This window comes from Mixophyes fleayi, chromosome 5 (assembly GCF_038048845.1).
Source record: "Mixophyes fleayi isolate aMixFle1 chromosome 5, aMixFle1.hap1, whole genome shotgun sequence".
Classification (NCBI taxonomy): Eukaryota; Metazoa; Chordata; class Amphibia; order Anura; family Limnodynastidae; genus Mixophyes; species Mixophyes fleayi.
In genome coordinates, this window is record NC_134406.1 from 172,014,844 (window position 1) to 172,035,985 (window position 21,142).

The 21,142-nt window shown below is 43.9% G+C and overlaps 1 protein-coding gene across 1 annotated transcript in view; it reads left to right on the forward strand.

Moving 5' to 3' along the window:
* RIOK1 (RIO kinase 1) overlaps positions 1–21,142 on the forward strand; it is a 59,103-nt gene that overhangs the window by 16,971 nt on the left and 20,990 nt on the right. The window contains exons 10-14 of the mRNA XM_075213031.1: positions 2,095–2,232; positions 3,038–3,141; positions 16,391–16,497; positions 18,061–18,126; positions 20,131–20,250. Coding sequence (XP_075069132.1) covers positions 2,095–2,232; positions 3,038–3,141; positions 16,391–16,497; positions 18,061–18,126; positions 20,131–20,250 — 535 coding nt within the window. The remainder of the gene's footprint in view (positions 1–2,094; positions 2,233–3,037; positions 3,142–16,390; positions 16,498–18,060; positions 18,127–20,130; positions 20,251–21,142) is intronic.

Below are 21,142 nucleotides of genomic sequence, written 5' to 3' on the forward strand. Positions count from 1 at the left end.
ATAGATATGCAGGGCAGGTTCCCCCCCCCCTCCCTCCCTATAGATATGCAGGGCAGGTTCCCCCCCTCCCTATAGATATGCAGGGCAGGTTTCCCCCCTCCCTATAGATATGCAGGGCAGGTTCCCCCCCTCCCTATAGATATGCAGGGCAGGTTCCCCCCCCCTCCCTCCCTATAGATATGCAGGGCAGGTTCCCCCCCCCTCCCTCCCTATAGATATGCAGGGCAGGTTCCCCCCCTCCCTATAGATATGCAGGGCAGGTTCCCCCCCTCCCTATAGATATGCAGGGCAGGTTCCCCCCCCCCTCCCTCCCTATAGATATGCAGGGCAGGTCCCCCCCCCCTCCCTCCCTATAGATATGCAGGGCAGGTCCCCCCCCCCTCCCTCCCTATAGATATGCAGGGCAGGTTCCCCCCCCTCCTCCCTATAGATATGCAGGGCAGGTTCCCCCCCCCTCCTCCCTATAGATATGCAGGGCAGGTTCCCCCCCCTCCTCCCTATAGATATGCAGGGCAGGTTCCCCCCCCTCCTCCCTATAGATATGCAGGGCAGGTTCCCCCCCCTCCTCCCTATAGATATGCAGGGCAGGTTCCCCCCCCTCCTCCCTATAGATATGCAGGGCAGGTTCCCCCCCCTCCTCCCTATAGATATGCAGGGCAGGTTCCCCCCCCTCCTCCCTATAGATATGCAGGGCAGGTTCCCCCCCCTCCTCCCTATAGATATGCAGGGCAGGTTCCCCCCCCTCCTCCCTATAGATATGCAGGGCAGGTTCCCCCCCCCTCCTCCCTATAGATATGCAGGGCAGGTTCCCCCCCCTCCTCCCTATAGATATGCAGGGCAGGTTCCCCCCCCTCCTCCCTATAGATATGCAGGGCAGGTTCCCCCCCCTCCTCCCTATAGATATGCAGGGCAGGTTCCCCCCCCTCCTCCCTATAGATATGCAGGGCAGGTTCCCCCCCCTCCTCCCTATAGATATGCAGGGCAGGTTCCCCCCCCTCCTCCCTATAGATATGCAGGGCAGGTTCCCCCCCTCCCTATAGATATGCAGGGCAGGTTCCCCCCCTCCCTATAGATATGCAGGGCAGGTCCCCCCCCCTCCCCATAGATATGCAGGGCAGGTCCCCCCCCCCCCCCCATAGATATGCAGGGCAGGTTCTCCCCCCCCCCCCTCCCTATAGATATGCAGGGCAGGTTCCCCCCCCCTCCCTATAGATATGCAGGGCAGGTTCCCCCCTCACTTACCTGTAGTTGAGTAGTGCTGGCCAGCGTCGCTCCTCAGATCAGCAGGCAGGAAGTGAAGACGTCCTGCTTCCTGTCTGCTGCACAGCAACAGGCAGCCTAGCGATTGGCTGCCTGTTGCTAACTACTGACCACCAATGCTTTTGATCGTGGAGCACCAGACCCCCCGACTCGCGCTTCCCCCCCCCTCCCCCAGCCGCGGGGGGGGGGGGGGCCGATATTTTTTTTTTTATTATTATTTATTTATTTTTTTAATTGCTCCTGTCCCCTCTGCTGGGCCTCCCGAGACCCGCTAGGCCCTAGGCGGGTGCCTAGGTTGCCTAGCGGTAAATCCGCCCCTGCTCTGATGTTCCATGTAATTAAAGCTGTCTAGCATGCTATTAATTGCAGCCACTTGCTGATAGCTAACAATAGCTTTCTGCATTTCTCTGAAATGAGAAAAAATTAACACTGATAAAAAGCTTCATAGTGCTCACTGATTGGCTTCAGGTAATATATATTTTCTATAAACTGCCTTATTCCCACACAGTTACAAGTTTGAAAAGTTATTTATGAAAATATGCTCTAGTGCTATTCTTCCTGGTGGGCGCACACTTTTTTAACAAAGCTGTAGTAGGCAATCATGGTAAGATTGTGCATGGCGTTTTATGTTTCATATTTGAAAATTTCATTTGTTAGTTGTAGTTCCATCAACTTCCTCTTGTTAGAGGAGGTTGCTAATTTTAGGAAAGAAATATGTTTTCGTTGTGAAATTATTTTATGTTGCTCTGAATGATATGTATACATTCCTGAATATGTATTTGTTGTACTTCATTAAAGTTCTATTCACATGAAACCTACGCTTCCTTTTCTAAGGCCGGCTCCTTTGTTGAAGAATGTACAATTATCAGATTCTAAGGCCCGAGAGATTTACTTGGACATTATTCACTATATGAGAAGAATGTACCAGGATGCCAGACTTGTGCACGCAGATCTCAGTGAATTTAACATGCTGTAAGTGGACTGGTTTATCAATAATTGGTATGTAATGCTTAGTGGACCTATTATTAATAGCAGGATGGTAAGATTTATTAGATTATATTATACCAAGGTTTTGAGACTGTGTAGTCAGATAACTTGCAGAGATGTGCATATTTTGCTGGAAATTGGAGCTGAATGGAAAAATTGTGAATTCTAGACTTTGAAGCTTACATGATTATAAAAAACCAAATCTAAAGACTTTCCGATTTTATTTTCAGTTTTTTGTGACTAGTTTTGTTTTCTAAAGCCATTTGTAAGTAATCATGTTTGTCAATAGCCTCTCGGTTGTAATGCTGGCCACATATGAGCTCTTTCCAAAACTGATCATGTGCAACAGGATTCGTTTTCAATTTGGCACCACACGTGCGTGGCCAAATTGAATTAGATTCATCTGCATCCAGCTCATTTCTGGGCCACATGAGGTAGTTGGTAGCGGGAAAACATGACTCCCTTTTGGACCATGTCGTGATTTTGGGCCAACATAAGAGCATCGGTATTATTCTCAGTATGCCTTCTATATCAAAGTGATATATCTTTTTATGGTATTATTTACACATCATTTTTGTTTGTGCAATATGCTTTTACTAATCCTATCTAGTTTCAATTAAGACTCTTTGGTATTTGGGCTTTACCACCATCATCATCATCATCAGCCACAGGCCCTATAAATCTGATCATCTGGTGGTAAATGTTGGAGATAGCTGGAAGTAGCGTTTGAATGTTCTCTGTGCATCTTTTTTTGGATTAACTAAATGTGATTTTATTTTTTTCTGTTCAGGTTTAGCAATGGACAGGTATATATAATTGATGTATCTCAGTCAGTGGAACATGATCACCCGCATGCTTTGGAATTCCTACGGAAAGACTGTGGCAATGTAAATGGTGAGTTTTAAGCTTATCCAATTCTCACCAATATTTCTCCATCTGCAGTAAGAGGACACAAACAATTGGTTAAATTCCACCCTCTTTGAGGCAAGCCACTGAATAGTTACTGACTCCTCGATTCCCTTTATAGCCCTTTGTTTCTTTCCACTTTTTTTGTTCCTGTGCCCTTCATTTTTTGTTTTGCAGCAGGGTATCGCAGATTCCACGCCATTGCCTAGTTTTGTCTGTGTGGGTATGTCTGGCCTTTGTAAGTCCAAGACTAAGATAAAGGATCTAAAACCCCACTTTGGTGGGCCACAGTTACATCTGTGCAAATTGCCACACCAGCATTCTCCATGTCTAAGATCGCCCCATCATTTGCTCAGTCAGTGGACCGCTTGTGTAAAGTTCTACTAATTACGCTTGGCTGGCTGGTGTGAGTATAGGTGTAGGTGCGCTACAGACACGGGTTCCTCCACCTAGTAATACTAGAAAAAAGTAATACTTATCTGTTCTCTGAACCTGCATGGGCATGATCCCTGATTCAATCCAATGATGAGGATGGACCCAAATAATAATCTTTAGAAGGTCATATTTGAAGGTGTTCAGATGTTAATCATCACCTCATATTGTCCTGTCCTAGTACACCGATCTGGGCGATCTTTCCATTAGCCAGCCACAGCTTCAACCAGACTTTTTTTTCATCAGAAATTAAAGGAACTGCCTCAGTGTGGCTTCAGACAATGCTTAGGGAGCAGAAACCATCCTTTTTTTCAAAGTTTTCCACAGTGCATGGTAGATGGACATATATATTGTTTGGTGTGAAGAATGAGTGTTCCCGCCTGAGGTTTTTTGACTGTTGCAAAAAATGGGGCCCCTTAACATTGTAACTCCCCCCAAATGCTCTCTTAACCTTAACTCCACAATGTCTAGGTCAGCTCAAATCAATGCTGACAGTGGCTCAACTGCCAGTGCAAACACTGTCGGAGGTAAGTGGCAGCCTTGACGGGTGCATCTGCCCAGTTTACCTCATGGGGATATGAAAATTACAGTTTGGACTCTTTTGTGTGAGGTTTAAAATACAGTAATTGTACTCTGCAAATAAAAAAAAAAAAGATCCATTGACTGGTCTGAATGGATCACCTTGGCAAGACTAGGTGACTTCTGTTAGACAGAATTTAGGCACCAGCATTTAAAAGTGATGCTGCTATAGGATCACAAAGGCCTGAGTCCTTTTTTATCTTTTTTTTTTTTTTTTTTTTTTTTTTTTTTGCATTACAAGTAACAGCCTCTTTTGGAGATTCAGGGAGAGATCCACATTTCAAACCTTTCTCGAAACATTTTCATAATAGCAGCATTACTTAAATAACATATTTTTTATGCTTTTTATATAATTCTATGGGTAGCTCATCCAAATCAGTGGAATCAAAAATGTTCTCTGCTATCTCATGTTCCTTAATATATATTTTTTTCCGATAGTAATCTATAAGTCTGTTAATCTTATGAACTGTATAATATCCAGAGATGTGATGCTCTGTTGAATTAGCACATACATTAGATTTCTTCATAATATTGTCCAAACTTAGCGTTTGAAATCTCTTGAACCAGTCAGCCTTTTCACCATGTTCAAAGAACAGGCTCTCTTTGCGTCATCTTTTACGTTAAGGATCAATTCTATGTCTTGTTGTAACCATTCTATGTATGCTTTTCTGCTTTCCCTATTCCCGCTCAACTACTCAGCCCCTTCTCCTCCACTGCATGCCCACCTCTAACTCACCTCTTCAGCCTGTCTCTCTCCACTGGCATATTTCCATCCTCCTTTAAACATGTGCTCATCTCACCTATTCTAAAGAAACCATCTCTCGATCCAGTCTCTCTCTCCCTCTCCACCTCCCCCTCTCCCTCTCCCTCTCCCCCTCCCTCTCCCCCTCCCTCTCCCCCTCCCTCTCCCCCTCCCTCTCCCCCTCCCTCTCCCCCTCCCTCTCCCTCTCCCTCTCCCCCTCTCCCCTCCCCCTCTCCCCTCCCCCTCCCCCTCTCCCCCTCCCCCTCCCTCTCCCCCTCTCCCCCTCCCCCTCCCCCCCTCCCCCTCCCCCTCCCTCTCTCCCCCTCCCCCTCCCTCTCTCCCCCTCCCCCTCCCCCTCCCCCTCCCCCTCCCCCTCCCCCTCCCCCTCCCCCTCCCCCTCCCCCTCCCCCTCCCTCTCCCTCTCCCCCTCCCTCTCCCTCTCCATTTCTCTCCTTTACCTCCAAACTACTTGAGCGATTAGTGTACAAATGCCTGTCTCACTTTCTCTCCCCCAACATTCCACTGAAACTGCTCTCACAAAAGTGACCAATGACCTACTTACTGCAAAATCTAATTTATCCATACTCATTCTCCTACGACTCCTCTGCTGCTTTTGATACTGTTGATCACCCTCTTCACCTACACACCCTTCACTCCATTGGCCTTTGTGTAGCAGCTTTTTCCTGGTTCACTTCCTATCTATTGAACCACTCCTTTAGTGTTTCTACCTCTGGCACATCCTCCCCTCCACTCACACTATCTGTTGGAGTCCCACAAGGCTCCGTTCTTGGCCCTTTCCTTTTTTTCATTGTACACCTCTTCTCTTGGTTTACGAATTTGCTCATTCAGCCTCTAATACCACCTCTGCGCTGATGACACCCAAATCTATATCTCTTCTCCTGACCTCTCTCCTTTGGTACTATCTCGTGTAACCAACTGTCTTTCTGCTATCTCCACATGTATCTCCCAATGCTATCTATAGCTCAACATGTCCAAAACAGAACTTATAATCTTCCCTCCTGCCAGAGTCACCACCTGCCCTCAAATCTCCCTGTCAATAACGCCACAATTTCCTCATTCTCCCAAGCCCGCTGCCTTGATGTCATTCTTGACTCCGTCCTCTGCTGTATTCTTCACATCCAGACTCTCTCCCAGTCCTGTCGACTCCACCTTAAAAACATTGCCAGAATACGCCCTTTTCTTACTCCACATGCTACCAAAACTCAAATCCATTCTCTCATCATTTCCCGTCTTCACTATTGCAACCTCCTGCTATCTGGCGTTCCTGACGCCCATATATCCACACTTCAATCCATCCTAAATGATGCTGTAAGACTGATCTTCCTCTCTCACCGATCCACGTTTGCTGCACCACTTTGCAAATCCCTACACTGTGTCCTCCAGAATCAAATTCAAATTACTCACCCCTACCTACAAATCCCTCAACAATAACACCCCTGCATACATATCAAATCTCATATCAAAATTTGAAAACCCATCTCTTTTTTTTATTTATTTTTTATTATAGAGGTGACCTTATGCTCAATAACACTATTAACACTAATGCACCCTCACAACTATCCCAATCTCCACTCTGAGCCACACTTGCTCCTCTTTTTTCAGCTGTGCCCTCTTCCCTTTAGAATGTAAGCTCTCTAATGAGCAGGGTCCTCCATGCCCTTTGTTTTCATGTCTCCATTCATATTGTCTGCCTTGTCTGTTCTAGTTTTATGTATGTCTTTGTTTTCCCTACTGTACAGCTCTGCGGAGCACTGTGGTGCCTTACAGATCTACAATAATAATAATTTGAGGGTGTTTCACTTTCTGCCCTGACTAGCTTATTTTCTATTTCTAGACTTTTTTTTTTTTTGCTCTGCAGATGTATAAGTAGATTAAATAAATGTCTCTTATTTTAAAAATATCCAATTGTAGGGCAAACTTCACAAGGAATACATCTTTTGCAAAAACTTTTTCCACCATATTGCTCACTTTTTCTTTAATTTTAGTGTCTTTGAGCCAACATGGATTACATTTCCAGACATTACTAAGGTGCTAAGTAGTAATATTAAAAGATAACAACACTGGAGAGTATTCTGAAATACCTTTTGGCAAATATTTTGCTGGCACCAGGGTTGGTAGAATGGTTTGGGGCACAATACCTTTAAATGACTTTTCATTAATTGGCTTAAAGATGTACTAAATACTGTAATATATAGTTAAGTATTTATATAATTAAGAAAAGTTGTTTATTGTTTGGCCTGGTTTATAGCACTAACCTGTTGTACTCTTTGCACTCAAAACTATTCTATCCAGAGAGCTGCTTTGTGTCATGTGTCAGATTTCTATATAACCCCTCCTTTTCGAACATCTTCTGTTACTTATAAATTGATTGAGCAACTTATTGTGTGCATCAATTCGTAAATCTACCCATGTAGATTGACTCCATGAGTTTTCCTGATTTGGATGACTGCAAAAGGTCTGAATGGTTTTACTTTAAGGATATGTTGAGTGTCTTAGGGTCAACTAGGAGCTGAAAGATTGACATAGAATCCTAAACTCCGCTGGTACTTGCCAATAATGTAGAGGGTAGCATGGACAAGATGCAAGGGATTTGAATGCTTTAAACTCGTGGTCCATGTTCTGGCATTATCGTAAGGGGAAAAAAACCTTTGCACATTAGTTTCCTTGTTTCTGTTTTAAAGAAAATAAATTATTCTGCCCTAGTGACCTGGCTTTTCATGTCCAAGACCTGATCAGCGCTTTACCAGGAAAACAAGGAACAAAAAGGTTCTTCTTTTAGATGTGGACTAATCCTTAAGTCACAGTGCACATTGGCAGCTACTGTGCTGGCCAAGGCCCTTACGCATAGTTTATTTACAGGGAAATTTCACTCTAAATTGATAAACACTGATTCTACTAAATTAAAATAATGTGGGGTACCACAACTTATAATTCCTCATATTTGAATTAGGATTTCTTTATAAAATTGGCAGTTGGAAGACTTCAACATGCAATTTGTTGGTCGTATTTAATACGCAACGCATCCATAACCGTGGAAACATAACGCTGACAGATGTTGATGAGAAAGGCTATGGGAATCGGAATGAGAAGACTCAGAAACCATATTTAGTTGAAGCAGACATTAGGAGGGTTCTTCAGCTTTGGCAAATTATACTCCAATATGACAGATGTGGCAGATAAAGTAATACAGAACACACGAAGTGCCGGTTTGGGTAATCTTCTATAAAAAACAAAAAAAAACAACACATTTTTCACCGGTCTCAATAAATCTTTTGTTTACTGTAGCTCCTACTGGAACCTCAAGTTAACAGTTAGCATGCAGCTGTGATCAGCAGCTCTTGTTCCCCTGCACAAATAATCTCTGATGAACCTGGTCAAATGTTATATAAAGCAGCCATGTAAGTGCTCCCCTTCGGAAAAGCATACTTACGTGACCCAAATAATCTTTCTGCTCAGACCTGATTTTCATTGGACAATAATTTTAATCGGATCAACCAGCTATGTCATTGTTGGATCATAAATAATAATTTTGACAAAGATGCTGGAACTGGTTGCAATGTGGTAGAAATAAATTATTTGTACCAAATTAGTAGAGAAGAAATTATAGATACAGAAAGTCATATTACACTAGGGTCTGTTATATAAGAAATGAACCCCCTCTATGAATACGTCATTGGTGATTTTTAGCAAAACAGCAGTTATGACTTAAGACCATAGATGGCAGAGGTGCTCCATCTAACAAGATTTAAACGTTAACAAATTTCAATTTCTCATTCGTTCCTTTCGGGGACACTGCTGACCATGGCGCGCTGTGCTTGGGTGTAAGGTATTAAAAACGAACAACTTGTCCAGCCTGCTTCCTTGTATGTATGCCTTCTTATGGAGGTCCTTTAATTTTAATTAATGCCCACGGAGTGAGGCACTTTTTATTTTATTTTGTTATTTTAATAGCGGTGTTCTCCTGGAAAACACTGCGAATGAGAATGGGTATGGTGCCAACAACGCTTACATGCCTTTCACCAACAATATTCTCCTGGCGAAGGGTCACTTAGTCAGCTGCTTTAGAGCAACCAGGGACCCAGGACTTGCGCCAGAGCAGTTTCGGACCATGCCGGCAGCTCCAGTATCCCCCAGCATGGGCTGGCTGCAGTCTCTTACAGCTACCGCTCGAACACTGGACACTGCAAGCATGTTAAAGGAGTAGTAGACAGCAGTGTAATCCAGGTGGCCGGGGAGAGGGCAATAATCTGGTTGGGGGGCTGTAGTTGTAATAGCTTTAACCAGGGTCTATTAGCAGGCTAAGGAGCCTCCATTGTTGGGGCTGGAAATAGGGGAGGAGGTGCTTTCTTCCCCTGAAGGAAGCACTTCTCTCTTGGCAGGTTTCTGTACAGAGAAGCCCGCCATACTTTCACATTTTCTTTTCCTACATGCAGAGGCACCACAGAGGCAAAATTTTTCACTGAGGGTGTATTGTGACTGTGCTTTTATGCTATTTTGTCACTATTGCTGTCACTGTAATTTCTATTATTTTATCTCTTCTTTCACACCTGTGTCATTGTACTTTCTGTTTTACACATTGAGTGCTGACCTCTTTTACCACTATTGTGTCTTGGTATTCTCTCTGAATTATATGTGGTATTTAGCGTTTATATTAACAGTTTTATTGCAAGTAAACCATTGTTGGGTGACTTTACCCAGTGAACGGTCTGACCCCGATGTGCGACTTGTGAGTCTGAGGATCCAGTTTTGCTTATGTCTGGGGCGTGACGCACCTGAACTGGCAGAGCCAACCTGGGCCAAGACATTAGCTTGGTTCATTGTGAAGCTTAAAAAGGATTTATCGCGTCCTGTGACGTTGGGTGAAAATGTTCCTCTTACTCTACTCCTAGGGGCTCTGTCTGTCGATGACCCTTCTCAAGAAGAGGTGTCTCATCAAGTCTCAGACCCATTGTGGCAGTGCAGGAACCTCTCTAGATGCTTAACCTGGAAAGGTCGGTTCAAGGACTGGTTAAGGTTTCTTCCTTCCTGGAGAAGCTGTTGGAGACTTAATCATTCAACAAGCCGTGTAAGCGTCTGGCTCACTCCCAGGTTCATATTATTAGGAGATTCTAAAACAAAACACTCCTCTCTGGTCGAAGGTGAGATCCAAGGGGACTCAGATTATGAGGACCTGGCTATTTGGGAGGAAGTTTCCTCCAGTTGACAGGGGTTTGAGGATCTAGTTTTAGCTGTACGACAGACCATGGATATTCAGGATGAAGAACTAATGGTTTCGGAATTTTCCCTATGCAAATGGAAAAATAAGCCAACTTTTGTTTTCCTTTATCCGAAATCTTGGGTGAGGCATCGCAGAAACCAGACAGCAGATTTCAGGTTCCGAGACCTTTCCAATTCCAGTTCACCAACCTCTTCTCAGAAGCAGACATAGTTAAATGGGAGATTCCGCCTAGAGTGCAGGCCCCTATTGCCCATCTGGCTAAATTCACTACTATTTGTAGTGCTGCTTCCTTAAAAGACAACGCGGACATGAAATGCAAATGGCTTTTAAAATCCATTTATGTTGCATCTGGTTCCTCGCTCAGGCCCATTGTGGCAGCCACCTGGGTGATGAAAGTGGTGAAAAAATGGGCTTGCACACTCAGTGAAGGCATACATTCTGAGATACCTAGATCAGAGGTAACACCATTGGCAGAGCATTTAAAGGAAGCATCCGAGTACTTTGATGACGCTATCTTTGATACAGGTCTGGGTTTGTCCAGAACCTCTGCTTTAGCAGTAGTGGCCAGATGTACTCTCTGGCTCAGATCCTGGGAGGCAGATGAAGAGTCTAAGAAGACTTTTTTAATTTTTAAGGGGTTGGTCTTTTTTGGCCCAGAACTGGACAAGATCATTTCTCAAGCCACAGGGGGAAGGGCTCCTTTCTTCTAGTTAATACCCAGACCAGGGTTCCAGAGATTTCAAACAAGGGGAACTTCCACTAGTGGCCAGTACTTTGCCCCATGGGGGGCTTCTCAAAGGGGTAGGCAGAATTGGATATGCAGACATCCTGGACCCAAGCCGACTGCCCCCGCCCCTTGCAAGAGATAGAGTTTCTCGGTTCCTGTTGTCATCAGGAGAGATTGTCCCAGTCCTGAAGGAGCAAAAAGTTTTGGCTTATTACTCAAACCTCTTCTTGAGCAAAAGCCAAATTTATTCTACCGGCCCACCCTAGCCTGAAGTCCCTAAACGTTCACATGAGTAACCAAATTCCGTCCATCCGTTCTGTGATCAATGCCATGGAACAAAATGAAATTGCTTGCTTCTTTGGATATCAAGAATGCATATCTTAACATTCCAATACGGGAAGGCTACCACAGCCCAGATTTGTGGTGGACGCGTCCCATTACCCAATTCAGAGCACTACTCTTTGGTCTGGCAACAGCACCAATGGTATTTACTTTCATGGCAGCGCTCTTACGTATAATACCGTACCTAGACTACCTTCTGAAAAGCGAACTCTGCCCCTCTTCTTCTGTCCCACTTGTGCTTAACAGTGGAAACATATGGATGGGTCATAAATCAGAAAATTCCAACCTTGTCCCTGCCAAGCGCAAAGTTAGCAATAAACATTCTCTAGCTACGAGTAGTTTTCAAAGCTCTGGTACAAGCTCCGTTCCTCTTGACGAACAGGCCCATCCAAATCCAGTCCGCCTCCTGGGATTTTCGGAATGGAGCCTTGGTTGAACAATTGTTCAACCAAGGCAGTGCTTTTTTTTTTTCATACAGTTTTGTATGCAGCCTCACATGGTAAGCCAGCCCCCTGAGGTCTGAGTTATGTTTAGCATCAGGATGCAATATGTTTACCCAAACATGGATTTACATGCAATGCAAAGCTTATAATATTTACACTTATCTGTGATATCCTAAACCATGAGATTAACATGGGTCCTTTCTTCAGACAGTTGCAGAATACACATTTCCTCCACTTGAGAATTGCCAAAGAAAAGTTACAAAACCCCAAACAAATCATTTCCCAAAATACACAAAAGACCTCCTCAACAAATGCTTATTGCATCAGATATATACCTCAGAAATAATGCATTTCCTCTAATAGTTAAAACAAAAACGAATTTTCTCCCCTGGTCTTAGAAATAAAGGTTTCCTTTACCAAACTACACACAATATCAAAAATAAGTACATTTGCAATTATATGAAAAGGCGCCCTGTGCTAATTCCTTTAAATAAATTTATACCATAAGTTATTTATAAGTGATAGTCACACTCCTCCCCCCCTTGTCCATGCGGGCAACCAGTGTTCCTAGTCTCCAAAATTTCTGGTTCCGCACTCTCTCTTAGGGTTACCGGGGGTCTGGCTCTTCTTGCCGAGACAATCCATCCGCATTGCTGTGAGCCTTTCCTTGCTTGTGAATTATGTGAAAGTCATAAATTTGAAGGGCAAGGCTCCAGCGCAACAATCTTCCATTTTCCCCTGAGGTGTTGTGTAGCCACTTTAAAGGATTATGATCAGTCGCCACAGTAAAATGTCATCCATACAAATAAGGTTGTAGTTTTTTCACTGCCCACACAATGGCCAAACACTCCTTCTCAATTGTGACATACCCCACCTCCCGGTTTAGCAGTTTTCTGCTCAAATAGGCAACAGGGTGCTCCTGCCCATCTGGCACCACCTGGCTAAGTACTGCTCCCAGTCCATACTGTGACTTGTCAGTTTGCACAATAAAGTCCTTGTCATAATTGACAAGATTAGATTGTACGCTCCTCTGAGCAGTGCCATCTCTCCTCCTGTTTCCACCACTTCTAACTCTGCTCTCCAGCTACTTAGCCCTCCTCCTCGAGGGTCCTCCACCCCACGTCCACTCTCGCTCCCTCCTCCCCCCTGGGGGTCTCCCTGTCTTCCGCGCCCGCCTTCTTGGGCCCCGTCGTTTGCGGATCCTCCCTCCCCCTTCCCCGCCCTCTTTAGCTGTGCATTGAGTTTACTGAGTTGCTGTGCTTACTGTTTACTGTACTGTCTCCCATTGTATTGTAATTTGTTTGTCTGTACGGCGCTGCGGACGCCTTGTGGCGCCTTATAAATAAAAATTAATAATAATAATAATAATAATTGGGCGCCAACAGTACTGGAGCACGAACCAGGGCTTCCTTTAACGACTGTTGCCAGCTCACAAGCGGGTGTCCAGTCAACTACTTTGGGGAGTTTCTTCTTAGTGCGATCTGTCAGGAGCTTCACTACAGTACTAAAGTCTGGGATGGAACGTCTGTAGTAGCCTGAGGTCCCAAAGAAGGCCAGTACTTGTCTTTGGGTTGTGGGCCGGGGCCAGTCTCGGATTGCCTCTACCTTAGCTGGTTCTGGCTTAACCCTACCTCCCCCTACACAATGACCCAGGTACTGCACCTCTGACATCCCCATTTGACATTTGTTTCCTATACCTCCTTGTATATTTGTAAACGGGTTGCCTAACTGGCCTATGCTCACCAGTGTCCACATGGTGCATCACCAAGGAAGTTCGACCGGGCTTCCTACTGAACGTAGTCGCAAAGGACCACAGCACTGCCTCAAGCTGCTTCCTCTTGTGGGCAGTCAACTGCTTATCCCAGCCCACTTCCTCTACACCACCTTCACCTCTGGCATCCGCGAGGAGGTCAGGTAGTGGGTCACTTCCTAAATCCTCAGTTGGTAAGTGCAAAACCGCTGCTACCGACTCCACGCGCTCGTGGTATGCCTTCATCATATTTACGTGGTAGGTTTGCTGCCGCCTACCGTCGCTATCAAATAACACCACTTAAGTGATGTCACTCAGACGTTTTGAGACCGTGTACGGTCCAGCCCAGGCAACCTAGAGCTTGTTCTGACGTGTGGACATCTGAACAAGAACCTTCTGCCCTACCTCAAACATTCTGGCACGCGTGCCCTGATCATACCAAGTCTTCTGTTTTGCCTGCGCTTCTGCTTGGATAGCCTGCGCGAACCCCATGAGATTCTCTAACCTATCTGAGTTTCAACATATACTCCACCATAGAGACATCCTGGGTGGGTAGCTCCCCTTCCCAAGACTCCCGGAACAGGTCAAGAGGTCCACGGACTCTGTGGCCATATAGTAGTTGGAAGGGGGAGAAATCGGTAGACTCCTGCGGCACCTCCCGATAAGCAAACAGGAGGTGCGACGGGTAGCATTCTCGGCCCCCCCTTTCCCTCCGAAATTACAAATGCTCTTAGCATGTGCTTCAGAGTGCCATTGAATCGCTCGCACAGTCCATTAGTCTAGGAATGGTAGGGGGCAGTATGGAGTTGCTGCACTCCGCACTTTGCCTAGAGACACTGGACCCTCACTATCGTCTAAGTCAGCATATGCTGCAGGGAGGTCTAGGTTAGGGTTACTAGGGTCAGTAACAGTGGGGTCAGTCAAAGGGGGGGTCACTGTGGTCAGCCATACTCATAGCTGGAGCTGGCATACTGTAAGGGACAGGAGCATCACCGGGCGCCCCCACAAGATCAGGTTGGCAAGAGACAACATCCTCTGCGTTGCTAGAGGATGTATTCTTTCCAGAGGCAAAGGGCTTGCTGTTTCCTCTGGGCTGGGTTGTGCAGGTGTAGATTCTAAAGACTATTACCCGGAGCCAAGCTGTGAAAATACAGAGTTGAGAAATGCGGTCACAATTCCACTCCCAACATGGTTGCCCAAAATCACATCAGTTGGAAGGCAAACCAACATCTTGCGACTTCTGGCCATCTCCCCAGTCCAGATACACCCTTGCTACAGGCACTTCCTTCTCCAGTCCATCTGCCACGGTAACTTTGGCAGTGCGACCTGGCAATACTGCAGCAGGATCAATAAGATGGGGGTTCACTAGTGTTATGGATGCCACCGATTCAGTCCTTCTCCCTGCAGGGGTCCCACTTGGAACGGTTGCAGGTTCCTCCAGGGTCTTTTACACACACAGGTGACTATTCCGTCCAAGTCACCTTCAGATACGCCACACTCCATTGGGCTGGCAGGGGTGGAAACAGTCTCTAATGGCTCACCTTCGTCAGTTAAGCAAGTCAGCCGGACCCCAGGACTCAGATTAGGGGCACGAGTCTGGGGTGCTGGGGCTGTGGGACAGTCCATCCTTAAATGACCGGTTTTCCCGCAGTTGTAGCGCTTCTTCTCCAGCCTTGGCTCAGGTGGTCTCTGATAGCTCCCAGGTATAGGATGGGGCGGTGGCTGATGAATGGTACCCTAAGGGTTAGTGTGACAGGATGGACTGCCTATGCCACCCTGTCTGTTGTTGCTGGGAACCAGCTGGACTTACTTTGCCACCATCCCCTTTCGTTATTCCGAATATGCCCCTCCTGCCGTATTGGGATGGGCCTGCTGCCACCACTTAACTCATTTTATGGCACTCAGAACCACGTTCCATCTGGGTAACTGACGTTGCTAGTGTACCGTGTTACTGGTGTACCTGGGCTGGTACCCCTGACCTCTTCCTATGGATCAGGGTTGTTGTGGATGGAGCCCCCCTGGCCTATCACACTGGCCAGCTGCTGGGTATCGGGCAGAGCGGTGGTACCAGAAAACTGGGTCCAAACCTCAGAACAATCGGGAATGGATTAGTTGGGTCTAATCTGTAGGTCACAGGGATAGAGAAGTTTTCAAGCAGGTATTTGAAGCAAGTGAGGTTTATTTGCTCACACTGGTTGAAGGTACCACTGAGTAGGTCAGATGAAACATGAAGAACAATTTTCAATACAAAACAGTGCTTTTTTTATACAGTTTTGGACACGGCCTCACAGGGTAAGCCAGCACCCTGAGATCTGAGTTATTTTTAGCATCAAGGTGCAATATGTTTATCCAAACATGGATTTATATGCAATGCAAAGCTAACAATATTTACACTTATCTGTGATATCCTAAAACTTGCTGTGATTTCCTGCATCTTGTTTTAGACACAGAGGAAATCTAACAGCAAATCTAATTAAACTTTCCTGTGCCTCTAGGTGTTTTTGGACATCACACATCAAAAGGTCTAATTAACATGAGATTAACATGGGTCCTTTCTTCAGACAGTTGCAGAATACACATTTCCTCCACTTGAGAATTCCCAAAGAAAAGCTACAAAACCCCAAACATATAATTTCCCTACACCAAAATACACAAAATGCTTCCTCAACAAATGCTTATTGCAAGGGATATATACCTCAGAAATAATGCATTTCCTCTAGCAAAGTTAAAACAAAAATGAATTTCCTCCCCTGGTCTCAGAAATAAAGATATTTCCTTTATCAAACTACACACTATATCAATTTTTTTTTACAATAAGTTACTTATAAGTGATCCAGTCACAGCTGTGTTACCCTTGATTGTTTCTCATTACTGAAATTGTAGTGTTGTTTATGTACAATTCAGAGGTTTTCAATTGGCCTGTTTTACCAGCAGTTTCTTCTTTAACTAAATTAACTATCCTTAATTCTTTTGTGAATTACAGATTTCTTTGTGAAGTATGGAGTTGCTGTAATGACTGTGCGAGAGCTGTTCGAGTTCGTTACAGATCCATCAATTACTCAGGATAACATGGATGCTTATTTAGAGAAGGTAATCATTCATGTTTAATTGACACGTGAAACATTTTTATTTAAAGGCAAGATTAATATATATATTTTAAAGACTCATAGGTAAAGTAATTAATGTTTGTGTGTGTGCATGTGTTTGTGCGTGTATATATATTATGTATACTCAAAAAATGAGGGGTCATCAGTAGGTTTTTAGATTCTGTGACTACTTTTTCTTGCGACAATAGCTTTTAATGATATATGAATATATATACAATGGGCATCATCTAGACCAGTGGTTCCCAAACTTTTGCAGTTCGCGGCACCCTTAGAGTCTCCATAATTTTTTCAAGGTACCCCTCCAAAATAATTACTGAGCAGTCTCATTTTATAATATTTTTATATATTTTTTTCAATTATATTTCTGTCAAAGAATAATTTACAGCTAACTCACTCTGTGCCCCCCTGCATCATCTCCATACTCTCTGTGCCCCCCTGCATCATCTCCATACTCTCTGTGCCCCCCTGCATCATCTCCACACTCTCTGTGGCCCCCTGCATCATCTCCACACTCTCTGTGGCCCCCTGCATCATCTCCATACTCTCTGTGGCCCCCTGCATCATCTCCATACTCTCTGTGGCCCCCTGCATCATCTCCCCACTCTCTGTGGCCCCTCTGCATCCACGCTCTCTGTGGCCCCTCTGCATCCACGCTCTCTGTGCCCCCTCTGCATCCACGCTCTCTGTGCCCCCTCTGCATCCCACCATGGCCAGGAGAGAGAAAAAAACCCCATAAAACTTACCAATCAGGCGGCGCCCAGGACCCAGCATCCTCTCTCCTGCCTATTGTCACTGAATGTCGGGCGTGATGACGTCACGCCCGACGTTCAGTGAGGAGGGACGAGGATGCTGGCTCCTGGGCGCCGCTGGATTGGTAAGGTGTTTTTTTTTGTTTTTTTTTTTGTTTTTTTTTTTGTTTTTACCCTTCTTCCTGTCCACCGCACCCCTGGGAGCCGCGGCGCACAGTTTGGAAACCTAGGATCTAGACCATTTTCCCTCCAGCCTATTTTTTTGAACGGTGGATAGCTGGGTCTTCACATAGAAAGCATTTGGCTCTATAGAGAGACACAGGACCAGTGCATAGGGTTGATTTCCCAAAATGGATGATGATAAAGCAGAGATGGGTAAAATAGAACATGTTCTACTCTACCTCCTGTCCCTGTTCTGTCATCCAAATTGGCAAGTTGGCCTTGGACACTGCATTTCTCCATAGAAATCACTGCTTTCTGTTAGATGTGCCTCCTCAATCACTGGCCTGAAAAAAAAAAAACAGACTGCAAGATTTAATCCAGTCACCCCTTCCTCAGTTGTCAGTGTAGACTAATTTCTGCAATTAAGGACGTAACTCATCTGAGCTTGGCCCATAATATGACGTTTTCAATAAGGTCTAACCAAATTGATGCTGGGAAAGTGCAGTGTATTTATAAGTGACATATCTTGTAATGACCACTAGATGTCATATTTTACATTGGCAAAGTATGTTTTGGTTTTTCTTAGTTACGACTCTGCTTCTTTTATTGTCTTCAATTAAAATTACATTTTTTAGGCAATGGAGGTAGCAACTCAGAGAACAGAAGAAGAAAGGTCAAGTCAAGATAAGGTTGATGAAGAGGTAAGTATCCAATATTGTGACCTTTGCTTCACTTGCTGTTCTTTTTAATATATGGACAACACTAGAAAACCACAGTGGAATGCAGACATTTAGTTGCAGATTTCAAGCAACTTGCTTCAATCTTTTATTAATAAGATTATAGTGGTCTGGATTCTGCATCTGCATTGTACAGTTTTAGAGACTACAACACTGAATGTGCTTTATATATTAATTTTGTTTTTGTTTTACAAAGTGTTATAACTTGACTGAGCTAAACTTATTTTCCCTATCTTTACCTTCCCTTTTTATAATGAGAGTGCAAAATATATATTATACCATTTTGAATTGTTGAAAAGGGGCAAGTACAACCTATAATTTTCAAATATTGCCCATGGCTTAGAGACATGAAAGGCTGTATTTGATTGTCAGCATCACCCCTCCATGCAGCCTTTCATACTACACAGTCTGATCTATGGAATGACTTACTACCAAAATGTTAATTAAAATGCAGTCTGCAATAACACCAATTTTCTTAATGAAGGCATTTTTTAATCACGAAATCCCAAAGAAAGCTTGTTTTGTGTTTGTTGCAAGCAGTGTTAACTCCACCATTTAGGAGATCAGTTCCCAGTTGTCCCTTATATTTCTGCGTCCTCGCTCTTTACATTTATATTTTGTTTCCTCCCCAATTTCTTGGGTATTTTGTTTAACTGTATGCACCCTTTAATCCAATTGAGAGACAGCCACATCTTGCTAGGGTGCACATTAACATGTCCAAAAAAAATCTTAAACCACACTGGCCTTTTTTTTTTTGTGACACTTCTTTTTTTTTTTTTCTTTTTCTTTTTTTTCATACCCAATCTGGGTAAAATCATATATAAAAATTCCTCAGTGACAAACAAGCAGGTTCAGCGCAGCCCAATATGGGATACCTTTTGAACATGTAAGCAGTTCCATTCCATGTCTACAGATAACCTCAAATCTTTCAGGCTACCAGGCGACGTCCAAGGGACAGATATGAGTGCATCTACTGCTCTTCTGTGACACCTGGTCCTTTTTCTGTATCTGATCCTTAGGATTTCAGAATAATTAACCCAGGGATTCTGGGTATCTTTATTAAAGTTACTCCTACATCGATTTCTATTCTATCTAGGGTTCACAGTGACCCATAGCTCAGGCAGGCTTTCTGGTAAACTTTTTAAGGCTTTCATAGATTTGGCGGTCATCTGTCAAGCACTAGAGAGGTCAGGGTTTTAATGTACTTTTTCCAGGTCCCCTAAAGTGATGGTCCCTTTTCCTCCGGTATTGGACCTCCGGTAAGAGCAATTTAAAATGGAATTACTGAATGTTGTGATCCAATTGATGGTGAAGTTTGGGATCACATGAGTGGAAATGTACTCTGAGACAGTGGTGCAGTACTTGAACCTTTCTGGGGGTCCCTCACAGCCCTTGGCGTCTACCACTCAACTAGGATATTCTTTTCAAATGGAAACATTTCCATCAGGGTTTAGTTAATCTGACTTGGTCAGTGAAGCCATGATTCTTAGATGGAAGGTTACTCTGTTACCAAGACTATGCTAAGGGCTAAGAAGACCTATTCTGTACAGATTTATTACATACTTTGGGAATCCTGTTTTCATGGATTACAGCTTGATCACGTTCAGGTGCGTGTCTACTCCATATTTTTGCATTTTGACATGAATAAGGGCTTGTTATTGAGCTCCCAAGGTACAAGTTTCTGCTTTTGCATATTTTCAGCATTTTTGCAGTGTGCGTGTCGTGTTGGTCACCCGTTTTATGATCCATATCCACTGTACCTTAATCTTGTGGCACAAGCCTTAAAGATGAATTCATTTCAACCTCTTACTCTGCCTCCCTCACACCTTTTTGACCTGAAAGGTGGCTTTTTTCCCCTGGAATTTTCGCAAGAATGGTGTATCTCTCATTGACTCATTCTGCCTTGTGTTTGGTGAGGTTTGGGCAATCTTTAATATACTTTCTAAGTAGTTGTCTGTAATTTTGTAGGTGTTTAAGAAAGCATACATTCCCAGAACTCTGAATGAGGTGAAGAACTTCGAGAGGGATGTAGACTTAATGCAGAAGTTGAAAGAGGAAGATATGTCGCTTAATACACAACAGGATAATGTGAGTAACTTGCCTTTTCTGCTATTTCTTCATTGCACTGTGCTTACAATAGTAAAAATAGAATGCATTACTCTTTACCTTTTACGTTTGTATTATTATAAGGTCACAAAATGACGAGGTATTTTCTTTCTTTCTTGTGATAGTTTTGTGTAAAGATTTAGGCATCTAATGTCACATTGTAGTTGTAATGAATAATTGAAAAGAAGTTGACATGACCTCTACAATGGGACTTAATTAAACACGACCTCTGCAAATCTGTATGCATAAGTAGTACTTATTTGCAGGGCTTTTTTTAATTGCAGATTCAAAATAGTAAACCAGTGTATATTTCATATGCAAAAGTTGGTGCACCCTGTCCGTCTTTACCTTTTTAAGTCTTCTTTTGGCTTCCAAACATTTCCAAAAAACAGTTAAGAGCAATTTCTAATGTTGATTTTTCCCTTGGGTCGCATTGCATGTACTGCATGTTTTAGTCTGGGCACTGGGAAAGTATTTCATGGTTGAATTTGATGCATTATTTGGACCTTTACTGACTGTAGGGTGTTAGCTTCTGGCTTCCACACAACTTTAACACCTAGTCAATTTTGACAGCTGGCAATTTATAAAATGTTTGATTTTTGATGTGGTCCAACAGTTGAATTATCATTTAATAAATCCAAAACTCTTTTAAGCAAAGCTTAAATCTTGTTTTGTATAGTGTCAACAATGACATTTGTGATGAGCTCATACAAACTAACCACTGTTATGTTTAACACTGCTGTGTTGTGTAAGTGTACCTGCAACTGCTACAACTTGCACGTAAGCTTTTCAGCAGGTAGTTTGCATTGATCTTTGTGTATTTCTGTTTTGAACTGGTTTTTGGGCAGTTCTCTCAGATGTTTTTAGGTTATCC